At 45.1% G+C, this 21,503-nt stretch overlaps 1 protein-coding gene across 1 annotated transcript in view; it reads right to left on the minus strand.

Annotated features, from left to right (window-relative positions):
- Positions 1 to 16,568, minus strand: part of LOC137129313 (tyrosine-protein kinase receptor UFO) — a 25,203-nt gene extending 8,635 nt beyond the window's left edge. Inside the window, exons 1-12 of the mRNA XM_067508311.1 lie at positions 15,977 to 16,568; positions 12,570 to 12,777; positions 12,114 to 12,214; positions 11,821 to 12,003; positions 8,274 to 8,354; positions 8,056 to 8,171; positions 6,432 to 6,627; positions 2,381 to 2,520; positions 2,135 to 2,279; positions 1,808 to 1,825; positions 828 to 957; positions 460 to 551 (exon numbers count right to left, since the gene is read on the minus strand). Of these exons, the coding sequence (XP_067364412.1) occupies positions 460 to 551; positions 828 to 957; positions 1,808 to 1,825; positions 2,135 to 2,279; positions 2,381 to 2,520; positions 6,432 to 6,627; positions 8,056 to 8,171; positions 8,274 to 8,354; positions 11,821 to 12,003; positions 12,114 to 12,214; positions 12,570 to 12,777; positions 15,977 to 16,139 (1,573 nt within the window). The 5' untranslated portion in view covers positions 16,140 to 16,568. The remainder of the gene's footprint in view (positions 1 to 459; positions 552 to 827; positions 958 to 1,807; positions 1,826 to 2,134; positions 2,280 to 2,380; positions 2,521 to 6,431; positions 6,628 to 8,055; positions 8,172 to 8,273; positions 8,355 to 11,820; positions 12,004 to 12,113; positions 12,215 to 12,569; positions 12,778 to 15,976) is intronic.
- Between the last annotated feature and the right edge of the window lie 4,935 nt (positions 16,569 to 21,503).

Genomic DNA, 21,503 nt, shown 5'->3' on the forward strand with positions numbered 1-21,503 from the left:
GAAGTGCATCTGCTTACTGAACACTCCAGGGCTGCAGTAAACCTTAACTGTTCATGTTCCTGCCTTAGATCGACCGAACAAACCAAGGAAGTCATTCCTGTCTAGAAATAGAACCTGTGGCTCAAGAGATAGAGCAGCTCATCCACCAATCACAGGGTTTGCGGCTCGACCTCCGGCTCCTCCCGGCTCCACATGTCGACAAGTGTCTTTGGGGAAGATGTTGAACCCTTTGCTTTGCAGTTCTAAAGTGTGTGAGTGTAAAGCCCTTTGCACACAGCAAGTTGTGCAGGTAGGTAGAACAGTGCATTCCATTTACCAAACAAGGAAGAGGAGAGTTATTGTGCTACTATATCATATTGTTATCTATCTGTGGGATAGAGGCAGGTTTGGGCATGTTTTCTTTTTCCAGGTGCCTTAAGTGTCACCTTTCTGAGGAACAAGGTAGAGAGAAGTACTCACGGGTTGCTTCCGTAGTCCTGCGGCTGTAGGTGCGGCGAGCACGATACCTAACCACCAGCTCTCCGCTCTCCATCATGGGCTCAAACGCCTCTCTGTGCATGCACACAAACATCACAACATCACACAAAACAGATGAACACAAAATGAAAAAGGTCAGTTCAGCAGAAGCTAAAAGCATGGCACCGCTCCATAATTGTGGCCTTTCAAAACCGATGTGTTCTGCTCTCTAAATGCACAAATGAGTCAGCTATGTCAAGAAAGTAAGTAAAAAAGTTGTTTTTTTGTTGGGGAGGGGGGGGGGGGGGAGGGTTGGCACAACTACTGGGATCCTCCCTTTCACCAATGCGGGGCACTAACAGTCTACACACCCGAAACGCGTCTCCTTGCGCCGCAGCTTGGCCACGTAAACAGCCATGAACACAGCAATGGACACGGCGCCGGCAATGGCCATCACCACATACCACCAGTGCCAGGAAAAGGCCGGGGGCGATGATGGATCTGTGGGAAGGGGTGTGGACAGAGATGGGGAGTTTAATAAAGTCAGTGTTTTAGAGGGAAGTGACAGTTTAAGGAGCTCTTAAACAGGAATAAAGTGTTTATTTATCACCTCCAGAAAGAAAAGATGATTAATTGATGTGTTCAGGTACTTTTTTAAACACCTGGAGATGCTCAAAATGTACATGTATAACAAAGTCTCCTATATGCATCACTAATAGGCATCAGCCACTCAGACTGAGGAATCCTGCTCTCTGTATTTGTCGAGCTGAATCTACATATTTAATCTCTCTCTGAAAATACAGCACTTTCCCACATTTTTCAAAACCATGCACTCTGTCTGCAATCTTCCTGTCCCATCTCACATTAAATCTACTCCCAGCCACCCCCGCAAAACTCCTGCTAAACACAAACAGCCTCCACCCACTGTTTTCAACTTTTCCTCCCATTCACACACATCCTCCCTCTCTTTTCCTTGTCCCTTTTTTTTTTTCTCTTTTTATCTGCCATTCCTGTTGTTTGAGTTGCCAGTCTGGCTCTGTTAGGCTAAGCAGATATACTACACAGTTCCTGTCTGTTATAAATATTTATGATGTGTCTCCCCTACTCACCCCCCCCCCACACACAGACACCCCTCTTCCCCTTTCTCATCTCTCTGAGATCCTCTCTTCTCCTTTTTATCTTCGTTCCTTTTTTTTCTGAAATACCCAGGAAGAAACCAGTGACAGAGAATAAGAAAGAGAAGTCCTGGGTTCCTAAAAATCACTATGAGCTCACGTCCACTGTCACCACACTGCTACTCTCATTGGTCTGTGTTTGTCGGCCTACATGTGCAGAGCAAGTCATTACTCACCTCTAATTTTGCCAGATTCTGTGGGAGTGAAAAGAAAGCAGAGCTTGTCTTAGTACTTTGACTTTCAGGAGGAGGAAACATCCATCTTTATAGCGTTAACGCAAAAACAAAAATGCACAAAATCTTAAAAACGCAGAATTGTGGCTGCAAATTGGAAATTTAGCTGAGAAAAACTTCCTAAAAGTTCCCAGATAATATTCAAGAATCCATTTCAGCAATGATTCCTGTCTCCAATTACATGTGTGTTCTTTTATAATTGGAAACAAAACGCTTTATTAACATTTTTAGGGTCACATGTTTGTGTTTTGTTTTTTTTTCATCACTCACCAGGTGTAATAAGCATCAGAGTCTGTATGGGGCTCCAGGGTCCTTGTCCTGCTCCTGTATAGGCGCACACTCGAAAAGACACATTGGAAAGGGGGACGGACAGATTGATTAGCAGCTCAGGATTCAGTCCTGTGTCCTCAATCGGCTGTCGGCAAAAGAAAAGAGGGACACGGTCAGCATCGAAGGCGCTGGATATTTTGTCCATTTGACGAAACCATCTGCCGTGAGTTTGCCTGTAGCACTAACCTGTAGCGAGCCGGCCGTGCCGTACTCCACCTTGTAGCCCCGCAGTTCCCCGTTGAGCTTCCCTGGAGGTCCCTCCCATGTCACCAGCACCTCTGTCCCATTCAGGACTGCAGTCACATTAACAGGAGGGCTGTCTGGCACTGGAACACAAAACACAACAGAACATGCACACGGTTACATTTCTGCATAAAATGGGGTTTGGAAGGCAAGAATAGCTCAGAGTGCAAAGGTGTGTGCGTTGGGCAAAAGTCTTCTGGGCGTACGAAGGTGGAGTCAGTCAGCAGTACTTGGGTAAGTGGACTGGGGCTTGGCCAAGTATGTTTTGACAGCCTGGAGCCTCTAGGGTGTGGATATCATCAACAGCTGGAAGGAGAAGATGTCAGAGAATGTGGAGAATTCAGCTTTATTAGGACAAAAAGACGAGCTGAGTTCAGAAGCCAGCATGCACTGCCTGTGTCCACATGGTTGGACACAGCTTAGATAAACACCAGCAGGCCTGTGTTTCCCTTCTTCACAAGTTTCCATCCCCGTTTCTGCTTTATTCTCTCTCGTTCGACCTTTAGTGTTCTGGCTCTCTGAAGCACAGAGCGAAAAAAGGCTGCTGGCAGCAGACAGACCCAGTGGAGAGGAAACTTAGCTGAATAACATGCTAGAAATAGTGTGAGGAATTTCTGTATGGGAGTTTGTGTGTGTGTGTGTGTGCGTGTGCGTGTGTGTGATTGTGGCTCTGCAAAACACAGAAATCCAAGAACCTTTTCGCAAGGAGACGACAACATGCATTTCCTTTGTTTGAGTTCATGTTGTCTTTGTCTTCACTACTCACTCTCTCTGCAGGTTTACAAAGTCACACAAACCAGCTGGACACTGTCTCACACACACGCACACACACACACGCACTATTACCAAGTCTGGGAAACATGGACCAGCCTATGGATGATGTTATCAGGAAGCATTTGGCGGTTGATTGTTTCCACATGTGGTCCCTGTACTCACTGCCAGCGGCAACAAAAACAAGCTCCAAGTAAATTTTGTTCCAGCAGTTCGTCTCCACCTATGCTCCGTCATCTTTTGGTCTCTCTCCACCTCCTTCTCGCCCTCTTTGCTGCTGCCCCTTCTTCTTGTTCTCTCTCTTTCTCAATCCCCCTGAAACCCATCCAACATGATTCTTCTTTCCAAGTGTTCTTCTAGCTCCCTGCCCTCTCTGTTGTAATGCCTCTGTCTTTCTCTCTCTCTCACTCTCCTCTGTTTTTTGTCATGTAACTATGAGTTTAAGTGAACAGAGATGTTTTGTGGATGTCACGCTTTGTGGAGCAAAAACACACTCTCACTTGAGAAAAGTGAAGCTGCAAGAGTTGGAAAGTTTAATGAGAAAAAGAACGAGAACAAGATGTGCGGCTGCATCAAAAGCATCATGCCACATGAAAGCAGCCCGTGCTTAGAAACAATTAGTCCACAGCAGCAGAGGCTAACATCTGCATTAATGGCAGACTACTGTTTCACATCCTGCTATTGATGAAGCACTGTCAGAAAGACATGCTTGGAAACACTCAGGCAACGCTTGGTGTCAGGGCTGCTCTTTCCGTACGCTTCGCCTTGTCCTCTCATCCCGTGGAGCCTCCACGTGGGTCGACATGTGGATGGAAAAGGGTCGTCTTTTAGCCAAACACTGACTCATGAGCCTAGATTTGGAGTCTTAGCGCTACACAGCGCGCACTTCTCCCAGATCACACAGTGCACAAATGCCGGCGTCATCACAAACATTCGAGGACGTCCATCGCGTTTCAGTCTTTGCCCTAAACAAATGGAGCTGTTCAGTGACACACACGTACTAAAAGTGACACGTGTGTATGACTCACTTCCATCAGGATGGAGAGTTTCATCTTTGCCGCCCCTTTGAGGGATACAGACAGATGTGATGGAACAAATGTGTGAAGGGAATCAGGACTCCCCCATTTACACAGTCTGCTCCACTGAAAAGGTTTAAAGTGGCACAAACTCACAATACCACAAAGAAAGCTGCATCTCTAGAAAGCAAAAGCAAACTGAAGAATGCCTTGTATACAAAAACTTAAGGAAATGCAGGACATGGGTCATCTTGCGTCCTCTCCCACCAACCAGCCCTCCCGCTCTAATTGTGCTCTCTCGTGCTCTGGGGAAAACAGTGGGCTTTGGGAAAATAGCGAAATGAGTGTTTTCTCAAAGCGCCCCTTTCCCCCGTTTCCCTGCTCGTCCATCCGTTCCTGCACTACTGCGACCATCAAGTCCCTCTTTACTTTGTTTGTTCCCACAGTGTCTAGCTGTGTGCTCAGGAAAGAGAAATCCCAGCTCATCCGAGGTTAAAAAAAGACACAGGAAATAAATTCTTCATTTGTATTAGCAGGATTTGAAGGTCGGAAAAGACTTTTGCAGAAACTATCCACATTATAATAATAATAATAATAATAATAATAATACATTTGAAGGAAATGGAGGAGTGATGTGAGAACAAAAAAGAGCTGGCTGGAGCAAGAGCGAAGTCTGCAACTAATTGAAAAACATAAGAATGGGAAAGGAGAGTAGGACGGCAGAGCCAGAAGGACACATGTAAAAGATCGTGCAGCATATATCTGCACAATTTAATAATCAGAAGCAAATGGAGCAGAAAGATACTCAAAAGAAAAAGACTTTGGGCTCAACAATTGAGTCATGTGGGAGTTTTGTCAGCGTTCAGCTCTGAAACCAAAGGGAACGGTTTGGAAAATATGGCTGAGATGGGAGCAGCCTACCTCTCCCCTTCATCCTCCCATTCCCTCTGACCTCCAAAGCCTCCTGAACTACGTTTGACCAGCAGCTGAAATCTAGCTTCTGTTTTTCATTCTCTGACTCATTAGACAAGTGTGGAAAGAGCAGCTGGAGTAAGAATGAAATAAGAAAATTGCAATTTAGCCCAACAAAGGAGTTTTCCATTGAAATGAAACACATGCTGCTATAATGTTATTAAATGAAGAAGTGAAATTCAAAAAGCTCACTGTAAACATATCTCAAAACCATGTTTGGTCCATTATGCCATTTCAAAGAATGCTACTTCTTCTTTTTGCTGTATATGAGAATGCTGTTAAAGTGTTTCTAGATTATAAACAGCTTTCATTATGGAAAGCCCCCATCATCCCTCCTGTGGCATACCTCTCCTCTTAGTATAGACAGTTTCCATTGCCATTCATCCATGGATGGAGGCAGCATGAGCTGGCATGGAAAATCCCACCTCCGTTTAAACTCAGACACACAGCAGCCTAGCATTACAGTTTGGACAGAGGGCTGTGATCCTAACTGAAGCCTTTCAGCCTCCTTCCCTCTCCCTCTGCCTGCCACCGTCCCTTCAATAGCAGTCTGCCTTCTACCCTAAGAGTTTACATTTGAAGCCGGGTTCACAGAGGTAAAGTGGCTCGTGTCTGGTTTTCCTCACAAGCACAAGCTAAGGTAAAGGGCCACAGGAAGGAATCCCATGATTAATGGTGCACTTGATTGTCCGACTCCTCGCCATCGCAAAACATAAAACTGAAAAGCAGTTTACAGACCTGCAGCGAACGAAATTCAGCTTAGAAAAACAAGTCTTGAGGGAAAATGCTGCCAACTGTTGTGTGTTCTCAGCTGTCAAATAGTCAACAATAGAAAGCATCAGAGTAGAGCGGGAGCTGAAGATTAAAAAGCCAAAAACTCACAGCCAGTGTGAGAATAGTTGTGAAATAGTTCACATCTGATGAGTTTGACTCATTGAAAAAAAGCAGTAACACTGAAATAGGTGGGCCTACTCATATGCAATGGAAAACCAAGTCTTTGAAATGCATTCACCCACGAAGACCTGTGACATGTCACGTTGCCTCGTGTGAAATCCTACTCCGAAGGTGCAATGCTGCTGTAGAAGAGCAGCTCAGCTTTTCCTGCCAGCTAACGTGCAGCACCTATTCTGTACTGTGTTACAGTACACAGCAGGAATGGGAGGGGACTTCAAGTAGCCAGATAACACAGCCTTCACCTCTCACACACAAGACATGCAGTGGGGAAGCAAACTTACCTCCTTCTTTGGTGAGTAGCTCTACCCAGGGTGACCAGTCCGATGGGCCCTGGCTGCTGTGACAGGCCACTCTGACAGCATAGAGGCTGTGGGGCTCCAGGTCGCCGATGAGATGGGTGGATGGTGGGATGTTTACATTCTGGTTGTGGATTATCTTGTCTCTGCCTGCTGTAAAGGACTCTGCCAGAGATTTTGCCTGGAACATTCAGATAAAAAACCTTAAATATGTTATCTTGTCAACACAAGTCGACAAATGACCCAATTCAATGCATTTAAAATACATTTACAAGTATTGGGTTTACTGGTATAACGTGGGTGGGGAAGAGTCAAAAATTGTGCAAAACTGGCTTTGTTGCTGCTTTAACCATGAGTCAGGCTCAGCAAGGTGCAATGAAAGCAGAACTCATTAAGGAAAAACATCACAGGCGCAAACCTGCTGTCTCTGCAAAGCCTCTGTGGTAAACACTTTTAAAGAGGAACACAAGGCAGGGGAAAAAAATTCCTTCACTGCAGCAAATGTAAACCCACATTAAAGTTAACCAGTCTGGGCCATTATTCTCGGCCTCTCCTGCGAGCTACAAGCTGCACTTTTCACAGTGTGGGCGCAATCTTGTGAGCAAACACGCAGAACAGATTACGGTGTGTATGAGCAGGTGAGGGGTTGTAGTCAGAGGTAGGAGGGTGATCGTGCTTTTCCAAAGGAAAAACAAAGTTATATGAATGAGGAGCGACGTGTGTGTGTGTGTGTGTGTGTGTGTGTGAGTGAGTGTGTGAGAGAGAGAGTCATTTTCGGCTCCATGAATCACAATTCAGACTGTAAACAAGTGTGTTAGTGTGTTAAGTCAATCTGTACAGCTCAGCCTTAGTCACACTGCAGCCTGCATTCTCCTTGCATTGCTCACACTCACAATACCTGCTGTCACTGCCTTTTCCTGTTTTCTTTAACTGACTTTCTCTGGATTTCCTTTTGTCCTCTCCTACTTTCTCTTTCTCTCTTTTCCTCCCCTCATCGTTCTACACAGTAACATCTTTTCTGCTCCGCAGTCTTTCATGTTTTTCTCTGCTGCACAAAGAAGCGTTAAATTCAGATTTTTGCCCCCGTTCTGCCGAAGCCGGCCCCTCGCCTTGTTCACTCGTGAGGGTGAGGGGGTAAGGGAGGGCTGCGGGAAAAGGGGGAAGGGGAGGGGGCAAGAACAGCAAGAGGTATGAGGGGCAGCTTTATTAGAACCAGACGTTTAGGGGTGGTGCCGTACTGCTCCGTTTTCCAGCTCTTTGCTCCGGGCTGTAATGGCCACAGAGGAGGAGAGTGGCGGGGAGACGCTGACAGAGAGACACAGAGGGAGCGGTGCTAAATAAGACTGGTCCAGGAGGCCACTTTCCCAGAGTGAAACCTGATCCACTTGTACACGAATAAAGCAGGGAGGGGCAGAGGATGCGTTAAAAGAGAGACAGAAAAGCAAGCTGTCTCTTTTACATGAGGCTTGGAAAAGGTTAGACTCTGGTCTGCAGCATCAGTCCAACCAGAGAGTGACTGATGTGTTTGCTAACATGCAAGTCACACGGCTGCGGTGGTTTTCCCGGCTAGCTGTGGCATTTCTCTCACACTTATCTCACGTGGTCTCACCTGAACAGTGCAGCGGATTATTGGGTAGACGCCCCCGAAACCAGGCTGCCACGATAAACGAAGGCCGGTCTGGTTTATTTCCACAGCTCTCAAATTGTGAGGCCGGGATGGGAGAACTAAAGAAAGGAGGACAGTAAAAAAGAGACACTGAAGAGACAAAACACTATTATTAGATAGAAAAACTGCATCCAAACACGGTAGAAGACCAGAACACCTACCAGTGATGGTACCGGACCCTGAGGTGGCTACACCTTTGCGGTTATGGGCCTCACAAGAGAAGGTGCTGGTCCGGTTCAAACCTGAAAAAAAGAAAAACAAAAAACAAAACATGAAGAAAAATGTTTGAAGCATGTTTGAAACGGAAAACATCAAGTTCATTTTTAGAAATGAAGCACCCTTGCTGAGCGTGCAGAGTGGAGATATGTGAGCAATGGTGTGACACACAAACTGAAGTGAGACTGTGTGTCTGATGCTTGATCATGGTGCCCTCTCAGTTTAATAGGTAGTGGTGTCTAAGTTGAAAGTGTCCTAACTTTGACTGTCAGGTGACTGTTCTGCATCTGCATCACATGTAACTGTGTTCATCCATTATCTCTAACCTTTGATCCTGTTTGGGGTTGCTTGCTGTCCCAACTGTCATAGGATGAGACACCCATTGAGACACCCTGGACAGGTTTCCAGTCTGCCTCAGGGCCAACGCAGAGAGACAGACAACTATACACACTCACAGAGAATTCAGAGTCACTAATTAACCTAACATGCATGTCTCTGGACTGTGGGGGGAAACCAGGAGATCAAGCGAGAGGCCATGGTTCGGTCAGGGACACGGACCTGCAACCCTGTAGCGCTGTGAGGCAGCAGCGCTAACCACTTCACCACCGTGCTGCCCCCAAAGAAACATGATATCCTGTATGTAACCTCATATGTAACCTCACATTTCCACCACACGCTGATTCTCAAATTCTTGCAGCTTGTTGATCATTTTTTTTATTTTATTTTACGCAGTTTATGTTCTAGAACAAAGAGGACAGTCACAGTGAGGTGCAACAAAAGGCTGCGCTGCCGCCGTCCTGAGGCCGGGGCTCCACTGAGGTGGGCAGAGCACTGTGACACTCTCCGAAAGTGACTTACAGTGTGCTCACACACTCCAGACACAATGCAGGCTCACACACACACACAGAAATGCTGAAACATATGACATTTCAAGTTGTATCACTCGTATCCAACAGCCCCACATTGTCAATCGGCCACAAACACAGAACCACACAGTGTGTCGCTCTGCGCCGACGGCACCATGCCTCCATTGTGTGCCCGGAAAAAGAACAGGGGCTGCGATCCTCGCGTGGTGAAGAGGAAGCAGAGAGGGTGGGAAGGGTGAACACTGGCTGTGTGGGTGAATGAACTTCTCATCGGAGCATCTCGTCATTGCGCCATTCGCTGCCTCTTTCCTTCCCCATCAGAAAACCACAACACAGCAACTCCTGACCGGCTGGAAATGTCATTATCGGTGGACAGGATAAACATCTGAGCTCACGAGCCTCGCAGCATCGACCGGCGGTGCTAATGTCAGCTGGGGGCAACAGGGCACAGTTCTGCTTCTCGTCCATCGGTCGGCATGTACGCTGTAGTCGGAAACGCCTTAGAACTGATGTTTGTGGCCTGTCGTCATTGCTCGTTTACCGTCTAGTTTGTCAAATCTGGAGTTTCTCAGTGTTTCATCTGCAACAATGCAAGTGCGCAAATGCTGCTTACGCTTTGCAAAGACCAAACAGACAGAGAGAAAAGTATCAAATCCTCCAGAAACTGGAACCTGACAGCGTTTCCGCATTTTCCGCTGATGAAGGACTTAAATTACAGTACTCACTGAAATTGAAATGACACCATGGGGTTGATGTTTAATGCCACAGGATGGAATATCAGGCCCAAAAGATATTTAAAAAGCTGAAGGTTTAATAAACGGCACCTGCATATGTTTCAGTTTGTGCAGCTGCAAACAGGGTTTTAGTTTCTTACACCGTCCATCAAACTGGTTCACCCAGTCACTAGTTTGTGCCGTTTCTCTTTATGGACATACTGAAGGATTATTTGTGTTTTCCTTGGTTTGGACCTGTGGTGTGGCAGAGCAGCTGTCCATTCCAGAGACGTGAGTGTAGGTTACCGTCAAACGGGCTCTGGTCAGCACGAGGCAGTCTGCTCGGATGAGTCAAACCCGATCCTTAAAACCAACCGCTGCCGCCTGCTCCTCCCTCCTGTCTGAGTCATTCTGCTCTGCCTGTCCTCCTCCTACTGTTAGGAGGAGGACACAGGACAGTTATCTGGCCTGCAGCCTGTTTGCATTCAGGCAGTAACAGAGACCTCCTCCCTTTTTTCTTTCTTTCTTTTATCTCTCTGTGTCCTCTGCCCATCTATTTTTCTCGAGCCAACAGTCCCTCTTGTCCCTGTTGCTTTTTACCCACCAACCACACAACCACGAAGCATGTCCTCAATGGATGCAGTGGCACTGTGCCAGCTGGGCTGGTCCCCCTGGGGGGGAAGGTGGCTATTTGGTGGTTTTGTTTAAGTCAGTGTATTGGGGGAATTGGAAGTCTTTGAAACTACAGAAGACAGTTGCTCTGCGGCTTCTGAAGCAGTAAGCAACACAAGTGGATTCAATAAAAACCACTGGTTTTGTTTTCAGCAATTTTAAACCTCCACTAATAATTGAAGCCACAAGCTGCTGACAGCAACTTCTTACTTGACTTAAGACAGAATCATACTTCTCCATTGATACACGTAAACATCGAAGCGGACCTACGCAGAGAAGAGAATTATGGTAACCATAGGCGGCAGAGGCCCCAACGTGCACACTTGCGTCGAAAGAAGCTGACTGGATAATTTCAGGAGACGGCAACAGAATCAAAGAAAAAGAACAGAAAAGTAAAACAAGAAACAAGACTACTCATACCTGTCTAGATGTTCACACTGATTTTATATCATATTTTTGCACGTTGTTTCATGTATTCTATTATTGTACTGCTGCTTTTTTCGGTCTTTGGTGTATTCAGTTTGTTTGCACTGTGTTTTGAGTTGGGTATTTTAACATGTGACTTTTTTGTTTCCAAAAAGGAAAAAAAAAGGGGGAAAATAAGACAAGTCTGGGTTTCACATGGGACACCAACTATTTGGTTAATGAAAATTGAAATAGTTTCACAATTTACCATTTGGTCTTTGAAATGGCCACTCCTGTTATCGCTCAAAAATATTGATAGGTTTATTCAATAACAACAAAGGACAGGAAATTGTGGTTTTCTATTTCTATCAAATACATCTTATCCTCATGTGAGCAATGAATGCAGGAAACAAGGGACCTCCAGAGGCTCTCTACTTCGGGGAAAGTAGACTACACCTCAGCGGAGTCTGCGGCCACAGAACCATAGCCACAGAGGTCTGGAAAAAAAGTCCATCAGGACCATTTTACCGTTGAAATCTGCATTTACGGACGCTGAGTGTTGTAAAATGTAGAACATGCGCGTTTAATTTCTGTTTCTAGATCGTACCAGCAAATTGAGGTTTGTTAAATGTGATACTGTCCCCCTTGTGGACACGTACGTCTGGCGTGCAAGTATAAAAAAACAAATGGGCGAAAGGCCTACGTCAATGTTTACGTGTATCAACATAGAACCATCTAATTCAACGTGAGAAGTTTTTACAGTAACAATCACTGAATTTTGGACAATATCAGAAAAAGTCAGCATGGATGTTAAGTGCTGATGTAAAGGATGATACCTGTGAGGTTGAGTGTGGACGGTGACATGGCCACCGCGTCCTTCAGCGCGTTGAGAGGAGCACCGTCCTGCAGCCAGATGACATTGACTGGATCTGGGGGTCCATGGGCCACACAGCTCAGGCTCAGGGATACGTTGGCCACTACGGACATGTGCTGCGGCTCCACAGAGAAATGAGGGAGGCCTGAGAGAGAATTAGACTCTTTTAGCAGTGCAAATGCAACACTCAGCTGCAGGGTGCTTGTTAGTACTAGATGTCTTTTTTGTGTGTGACGGGGATGGAGACGGACTCACCCTCCAGCTGAATGCTCCCCTCGTCAGACAAGATCAGCTGGTCTCCTGATTGAACACCACAGCGGTAGGAGCCCATGTCAAGAAGCTGGACCCTCTCGATACTGTGAAGTGATTGACAGGTTTCAGAAAGGTCAAGCCGAACTGATAAGATGAACAGAACCTGATAACTTTCCTGTCACATTTTCCAATCCAATCATGCCAGGATTACAGCAAATATATGAATCTGGGGCAGGAGATGCATGTGGGATTTTGCTTGGGTTCTATCATTTCTTTCAGGCTTAATTTAGAAGTGGAAGTCAACGTCATGGTGTAATCCAGTATTAGCACCGGTTAAGCTAGGTGAAAGCATAAGGTGGATGAACAGGAAATAAATTTTTCAAGCAGGTGTGGCTGCCTCACAACAGATTACCGTCACGACTAAATTTCATCCAGCGTCTTTACAAAACTGCCGCCTACCTCAGCGTGCTCTTGATCGTCCAACCTTTGCTGCCAGTGTAGAACTGGAGCTGGTTGGTGTCTGCAACCCAAAGAGGTACAGTGTCTCTCAGCCAGAGCACATCAGCAGGCTCCTGGTCCTCATCACCTCCCTCCAGAGTGCAGTGCATCTTGACAGGTTTGCCCAGCGAAGAGATGACAGTAGAAGGACTTTGCACAAACTTCAAATCTTGGATTAGGAGAAGGAAGAAACAGGAGTATGAGTTGGTTTTTCACTAAAATGCACTTAACAAATGGTAAAAGTTTACAACACGGGAACCTGAGCCGCCAGCCCCCCTTTTGGTTACGACAAATACTTTCACACAGTATAGAAATGGGATCAGTCACAGGGAACACAACACAATCTTTTGCCTCACCAGGTGATTTAAAATGCCAGCAAGTAACAAAAGAATTGGGGGACTAAAATAGTTCAAAGCTACATTTATTACTGTTGGGTTCTGACAACCACAGCAGCGCTGATTACACCTGGAAATACAGTTCAACAACAGTGAAATAACACACAAGAGTCGACTTTTGTCTTTTACTCGCACAAGCGGAGCCCGGCGGGCTCTTAGTGACTTAACACTTCACCCGAACTCAGCCAACTCCACCGGGCTCTTCCTTGTTCACACTATTTATTGGAAAACAGAGATCAAAGCAGATAGAGAGCAAAAATGCAGAAAACAACTCCTTATAAGTAATAGGCCAATGAAAAATGCAATTCATCACATAATGATAATATAGTGTTGCATTGTTTCCTTGACCACTGTCAACAGACTTTAAAGGTAAACTACAAAGGCAACTTTCAAAGGCAAACTATCAAAGCTACATGATGTCACTAATGACATCATCAGTACATAGACACATCACAAACATACATTACATTTAATGTTGGAAACAATTAACAAACCCTAACAGTTAAATGGTTGTTTTCCATGATTTTCCAAAAGCATGAACAATAATTTTCAAAACACAGGCTTATTCACAGACATGCTTACAAATAGGGTCATTATTCAATAAATCTAATTGTAAGTGGTAAATTATCCAAGTCCAAACACCAAGGTGCCCAAATGTACTGCGTTTGCAAAATGTCATTTGAGACTCTGGAAATAACCAATATTTGGTTTAATCATCATGTAAATGCTTAAGTGTTTACAAATATCGTGTTATCAATTCGTCAACTTGGCCACTAAATGCTTTTCTTGATTGTGTGTTGGCTCCGATAAACGTCTTGATTTGACCTGGACGGGCCTAATTTTGCCTTTGCTGGGAAGTGAAAACCCCAGGTGATCTAAGCCCAGAGCTCATCTAGGACCAAAGCGGCCTTTGAAGGATTCTGGTTAATTTGTCTCCCTCGCTGACAGAGCGGCTGACCTGAGAATGGCAGAGCCACAACTGTGACAAAGGCTGCTTGTTAGAGGAAGGTCTCACAGTGTCAGAGCAGTGGGAGCTCAACACAAACACCAAACATATTCCGAGTTCCTCTTCAAGATCGACGATAGGCCTGCAGCTTGTCTGCCGAGACGTCTGCCAATCTGCTCAACGTCAGAACCGACAGAAGTGAGAGTGAACCTGCTGAGATGATGATGATGCCGAGGGGAAGGCCTCCGTCTCCATTCGGACACGAAGCTGCAGAGGACACTCCTCGCCAGTTAGGAATCTACTGGATTCCTTGTCTGTCTGCTGTCAGCTTCAAATTAAAAACTGCTACGCATCTGTGTAACTACTCAAATCCTTCACTTGATAAAATAGATCAGCAATGAAAACAAATCTGAGAATGTGCCGACTTGGGCTGCTGTTCTTGGATTTCCGGACAATACTAAATCACACTTACAGCATGTAAGGCTTTTCTCAAGCTTGTCAACCCGTCCTCCTAGTCTAGTTCACGACCGGCCTTCAACCTCTGACCCCTTTGCAGTGACCCCAGAGCAGTCTGCAAGCCATCTCACACGAACACACATAATTCAGCGACCAACCTGGGCCAGCTGAGTCTCTGCTTCGCTGCCTCTCTGTCTCCCTGAGCTTTTCGGTGGTGAAAGTCATTCCACCCTTGATTTTTAAGCTCGGCTGAGCTCTTTGAACCGTGTGCACGGCCACTGAACAAAAGCAGCCCTACTTTTCTGCCTCCGTCTCTCGGTGCTGCATTCACATAATAATGAAGCTTGTAAACCTTTTTACGGGACTGTGGAGGAGGACAGGGACAGCAGGCCTTGGTCTGTGTGTGTGCGGCTTGTCTCCCCTGATTCATTTGTGTTTAATTACTCCATCTCCTCCTTTTTGAATTCCCTCCATCTATTCTCTGTCTCTTAAAAAATGCTCAGCTGTAACATGTCAGTTGACGTGCACATACCAAAAACAGCCGACTCGGTGAGAGTATTCACCCCCCTGCCCACTCCCTTCTTTATCTTGAAGCTACGTAAGTCGGCCCCGGCGTTCACGGCTGCACCTTTGGCCTTTTCTCACTTAGCCTCCTTTTCATACCATTCTTTGGATTCATCGCTACACATTTTTCCACCTCCCCTCCTCCGCTCCTGCCCCCCGTGCCCCATCTATCATTGCTCGGGTCTGAGTCAGCCCGACTCTGACTCACAAACCAAAGCAATAACCCCCCTTTCCCGAACCCCTCCTCATGTCCCACGTCCCCTCACCACTGGGCCCCAGTCACACATCCAAATAGGAACTGAAACGTCAGGAAAACAAATCTCCTTTCAAAACCACTCGGTCCTAAGGTTATAAATTATAACGGTGTCTTGTAATCTCTGCCCCTCCTCATCCTACATGCGCTGAAGGCACCAGTACAGCTCCCACACACACACACACACACACACACACACAGAGAGAGAGAGGCTGTGGCCATAATGGTCAAAACACATGAACTGACAGGTGGAGACCTTGTGTTTTCATCCACTTGCTGCAGTAAGGGATGGAGTCCCAAATCGGACGGCTTGACTTCCATGATGCTCTCTCACTTTTCCAGTAGCTTATGTGCATCTCTTAAAATTCCACAGTATGCTGGGAATCCCGATTCGATGAGTTCCCAGCAAGAGTTTTGGCATCTGATCTCGAAAACACAGTCCCTGTGATGCCTCAAGGAAAAACTGCTGTCATTAACCCAACACCAGCAGATTTATAGCTACAGTCAGTGATTTTTACTAATCCACAGTCTGAGTGAGCTCATGAAACTGAACTTGTTTGTTTTCTCACTGTTCACCTTGTCTTTTTTGCGGGTGTAATTAGTTCCCTGATGTTGGCCAGATGCGCGCACTTGCAGCTGTGGTCGCACCCTCCACCCCAGAACAAGCCCAGTTAATGAGTTACAAGCAGAAATGAGCTAACTACTCATTAACCCCCCCCCCCCTCAAGGTGACAAACAAGTAGTGCAGCCTTACCTGTCTGTGTTCCGGTGCTTACTGGCCCCCAGGCAGAGAAAATGACGGCGAGGATCAAAAGTGACCATTTAGATTTGGCCATGTTTCTTCTTGAGATGCGATCACCTGGGAAAACGAGGTCCGTGAGTCGAGCAGTCGTGTCGGACAGAGAACCGGACTCCATCAGCGCATCTCAGCAGCTCAGAGCCCCGAACACTTTCTCCGGGAGACGTTGACTCAAAACAGTCGCTAAAAAAAAATTCGGATTGTCCACTAATGGGACCAAAGCACGGCCGATTTCAGTTCCGTCTTTTTAAGGAAACGGACAGTGGAAATAAGATCAGCAAGCCCTCGTGTTGTTTTGGTGAAATTAGTCAAACCTCCCCCCCACAGCCAAAAAACAAAAAAAAACAAAAACAAAAAAACGCCCCAAACTTTTCGTTGTGCAAATCCGACTGTGTTTCCAGATACCGAGGGTCTGTTTTAAAGGCGTTTTTCCTGCAGTCTGTCACCCAGAGTCTCTCTGCTGCCCACCGGATCCCTCACACTCCCTCCGACGTTCCCTTGGCTCGGTCTTTTCCCTCTGTGTGTCCCTTCAACCAAGATTCAAATTCCTCAACTCAACTCAACTTCTTTCCTCCTCCTCCTCCTCCTCCTCCTCCTCTCGAGCCTCCCTCCTTTTCTCAAAGGATGTGAGAAACCCCGCTGCACGCCGATTGTCTCAACACAATCCCCCATTCGCTTTTTAATTACGCACCGATCCCCCGAAGTTGCGAGAAGCGCAGAAAATCACCCGTTTCCCGCTTGAGACAAAGTGTCAGTCTGTGTGTGATGTGTGATGTTGTCCATTCAGAATATAAATGAGTTCACTTGTGAATCAAATACACACACTGACTCAAAAACACACCGTATTTATTTTACTTTTACTTTTTTTAGTTACAACAATAATTCTTAATTATAATTAAATGCATTAATCAGTTCTTGTTAAATCCTTACCCATATTTCCTAATATATACTATATTACTATGTATATATTAATAAAGAGCCTGGAAGAAGTACTTAAATCAAGTATAAGCAATATCACAGTGAAGAAATACTCTGTTACAAGTAACATTCCTGCATTAACAATGAGGAAAAGTACAAAAGTATCAGTTCATGAAATGCGTGAATTAGACAAAGTAAAGTTCTCTTCATGTCTCATTTGGCATCAGTGATGATGTTGAATTGTCGTTACTGATGCATTCATGTGTTCATCACTTTGGAAACTAAGAAGCTCATTTTGCCAACTTTATTTGCCTAATTGTGACGTAAACTGCTCAGTAACTGTGAATTTCACACTCAGAATCAATAAAATCATGAAATTGTATCTGTATTTTCTTATATTAATCTGAGTCTGTAATGTAACTATGGTTATTAAAGTAGACATTTATGCTGTAAATTGAGATAGTGAAGTAGAAAAAAAACCCCAGAAATGTTCTTTTTTGATTTTTGATGATTTTCTTTTCCAGCAGGAGTCGGTGTCTGTTCCCCCCAAGGTACAAACTACACAAATGTACCCCCTAGGCCTAATTACTGGACCTCCAGGTACCTGTGTCTTTGGACGGCCAAAGAGATAACTTTTATTCAGTTAAGGTAAAGGTCTTGTTTTTGGTAGATTTGTGGATATGAATATAATTTGTTATTACAATTATCAAGTCAATAATGCAGTTATCATTGGTAATAGGTAATATGTAAGCACTATGGGGATATTAGTACGTGATGTATAGTATATGGTGTATAGCTGTGAGACTGGGGGTATCTGGTGCTATTGTGCTTTGAAGCTGACGTTATCTGTAACTTTCTTTTGAAGGTTATGTAGCCAGTGTGTTGTAAGTCCATGTGGGCACCTGTAGTGGTAACATGCTGAACAATGAGCAAAGCTGTGACTAGAAAAGTGCAATTAAGTACAAATGTGGCCGACTAGAGCGTCACAGCCTCGGTCACAAGCTGTTGGTTTCTGATTAACACCATATATTTGAATACTCTTCCATTGTTTCTTGAAAAACGAAACCAACCGTATTCTTAGCTTTACGAGAATAAAAAAAAAAAAAAAACTTCTGCTTTCTAATGGATGTGACCACTGGTTTGAAAACTCAGCATGTCCACTCACATTGATAATTTTGTTAGGAAATATTGAAACCTTTACTTCTGCAGCCTCATGTAAAGCAACGGGGTGAGGAAGACAACACTGTGTCGATGGAGGGAAAACCTCCAGCAATGTTACAGTAAAGTGACATCTGAATGTCTGGGTGTTGGTTTGGACGCAGTGTGTCAGACTGAAGCTTCCTCAGCCGTAGTCTAAATAAACGCTGCAGTCTCTGATTGCCATCGGCGTAGGCTACGATGTCTGAGCTGATTGTGTGTGTTTGGACAGAGGAGATGCTGAAGCTCGCTGCCCTGAAGAACCTGCAGAGTTCACGTACAACTCACGAAGAACTGATCCCCAGTGTAAATTGCTGTTTTATTTTAGTTGTTTCTTTTTGTCTCTTACTATGCAAACAATTGGACTCGGGTTGCGTAGACCTGGTCACTGGCCCTTTAAGAATAGTTCTGTGGACAGTGCTGTGTTCCCAGGGTCTTTAATGGAGACAGAGAGAGGGGCTGAGAAAGACCCCATTGTATATGGTGTCTTTTCAATCTGAGCTTGAGCAATGGTGCTGTCTCTGCTCCCAGATAGAGAGAGAGAGAGGCAGGCAGGGAGGGGAGGGAGGGAAGAGGGTCACCAAGGGGTCCTGTACAAGAAAGAGGGGTGTTCTAGAGAAAAAAAACTTTTGGTGCTGGATGGGGTCGGAAAGAGCGAATGTTTGGGTTTTGAGGGGGATGGGCATCCGCTCCAGGAATCACCAAAATCCAGCGAATCAGATTCACTGAACAGCAAGTCTTAAAGGTTTAGGGAGTTTTGCATGAAGCTAAAGTAGATTAACATAGTCGAAAGCACATTCTTCCAGCTACGAATCTACTTGAACCAGCAAAACAAGTTGGTCAACATGGAGCCGGTTATCAAGTGCCACGATCCACTGCTGCCCACTGTAAGGCGACTTGTAGGCCGCGAGACACACCGTCCTCCTGCTGTCACAGAAACAGGAGCACCTGGGGGTGTTGACAACAAGCTGAACACGTCTTCCTCTTCTTGTTACTGCAGACTGAATGAAGACAAAATGTCTTTTCCCAACCTGTTGATACGTCACATGCACTTTAATGCCTCAAAGCTCAGAGAGGCTCCTCTGCCCCCTGCTGGTCTCAGAAGGAAAAGCCTTCAAAGGTCACATGAACCCAAACACAGCTTGTCAGAATTCAATACATTTACAGACACACACACACACGGAGAAAATACACGGTGCACTGTTGTGTTACATGAAAATAACTTCATTTGTACGTACTGTATAGGTTGCATAGCATAGTTTTTTGCTTCTGGTTACCTAATTAAGAAGATTCACGTATAGGCTGGAGCAAAGTTGGCATTAGTTGACATTTTTAAAAGCCTACTCGAAAACAAAAATGACATTTATATGTCATGGAATTCAGTGTCCTTGCTCTGTGGAAATTATTTAAATGAAGGTAAAATCAGGCCTCGGAAGTCAGAGTTAGAGAATTGGTGTGGTGTTGAGAAAATGTGCACGCTGCAGGGTTTCTCACGTGCTCTGAGAAAAGGAGGATGTGAGAACGGCTCGGGAAAATCAGAGGCAAGAACTTCATTTGCGGAATTTGAAACCTGTGTGACGGTGTGTGTCGACACGTGCAGGAAAAACAAGCGCGTGTTTCTTTTTTCTATTTCAGGAAGAAAAACTTTTTTTATGTGCCCCAAACACAAAGTAACAATCGGACAAATTCAGATTTATTCAGTTCAGGTTCCTCCATAAAGAGCATGTTTGCTACAGCACATACGTCTTGAGGCCTTTGTCCAGTGACCAAAGGGAAAAATTAATTCTTCATCACCTTCTTCTTCATTTTTTATTATAATATTCTTTGTAAGACTTTTGTTGAGAGTTTCACTAAAATTCAACAGTCGAGTTTGTTAAACTTGTTTCTATGACTTCAGTAGGGAGCATATGCTTAAAGAGCCCACCCCCCCTTATTAGATTCTGACACTCCCCGATTTTGAACATCTGCTTTCTTTTAACGAGCCTGTGTTGATAGCACTGATCTGTCAGATGGACAATTAAAAGTCACTGTAAGGATGATGATCTAAGTGTGCATCTGTTTGTGATTTGTCACAAACTACAAACACAGCAGAGACAGACTTCAAGAGCCCCACAAAACACAAACAGGCATCAAACAAAAGATTTGGCACGTGGGTGATGCTGTACTTTCACTTTCCCATAACCTCCACATTTCTGGGGACAAGCCTGATAAGTATCGGTTTGTGGAGCAGCACGGTGGTGCAGTCGTTCGCGCTGCCACCTCACAGCTATTAGGTCCCCAGTTGGAATCCCAGCTGGCTGCGGCCTTTCTGTGTGGAGTTTGCATGTTCTCCCCGTGCTTGCGTGGGTTTCCTCCCACAGTCCAAACACATGCATGTTAGGTTCATTGGTAACTAGGTGTGAATGTGAATGGCCTGTCGAGGGTGGACCCTGCCTCTTCTCAAGCTGGGACAGCCTCCAGGCCCCTTGTATTTGTAGGTCTGTGTTGCCTGTTGGGGCCCATGTTCCCCAAATTATCCTTTTTGGGACATTAGTCAACTTAACATTTTTAGCCTTTAGCCAGCTGGCATTGTATTTATGTGTTTAAATTTATGCCCAGCTCTTTCCCTTTCTGTCAGGAGGCTCATCACCTCAGATGAGGTCCCCTGCATGATCTGCTGTGGTTCAAGGCACTGGGCAGCATGACTGATTTACCTCTTTGTTGCCTTGGTTACGACGGCAACACAGGTGATATATAGACACATTTCCTAACATAGTGCATTTTATACAGTCGTGAATGCTTTAATTGCTCATTAGAAATTGTATATAGACAGTAGGCATTTAATTTGTTTACCATCTACTTTTTGTTTATAGCAATAAATATGAACTTTCTCATTAAAGTTCCTTTCCTTAATTGAAAATTTCCTGGAGTGCCCGTCCCGTCCTTCCTAAAAAATATAATCCTCTCATACCAGGTTTGGAGCTGCCACAGGGCTTTATGTTTTAACGTTGTGGCCTTTTACCGACTCGTATTTGTTTATTTGTTTATTTATATATTGGACCTCTTTGATTATAGTGTGGCAATCCCTCCTATTTCTCCTGTGATAAATGAGCGAAAACAACGAGTAGCATTTAATCCTGCTTGGATATGACTTTGAAAGATAATATCTTGCAGGTTGTTGCATTCAGAAGGGGCCCATAGCCCACGTCTGGGCAGATTAAAAATCTTGGTTGGGCCAATCCTGCAACAACAGGCTTCCAGCTCTGCTAGAATAATAATCCCTCTGTTTTAATCTGCCTGAGCGGGAGGTGATCCAAGCCCTGGCCCGTGCGCCATCCAAGGGCACAGAGATACACTGGGAAACAGGTGTGATGACAGTTTAATGATG

Source organism: Channa argus, chromosome 6, assembly GCF_033026475.1.
Source record: "Channa argus isolate prfri chromosome 6, Channa argus male v1.0, whole genome shotgun sequence".
NCBI lineage: Eukaryota > Metazoa > Chordata > Actinopteri > Anabantiformes > Channidae > Channa > Channa argus.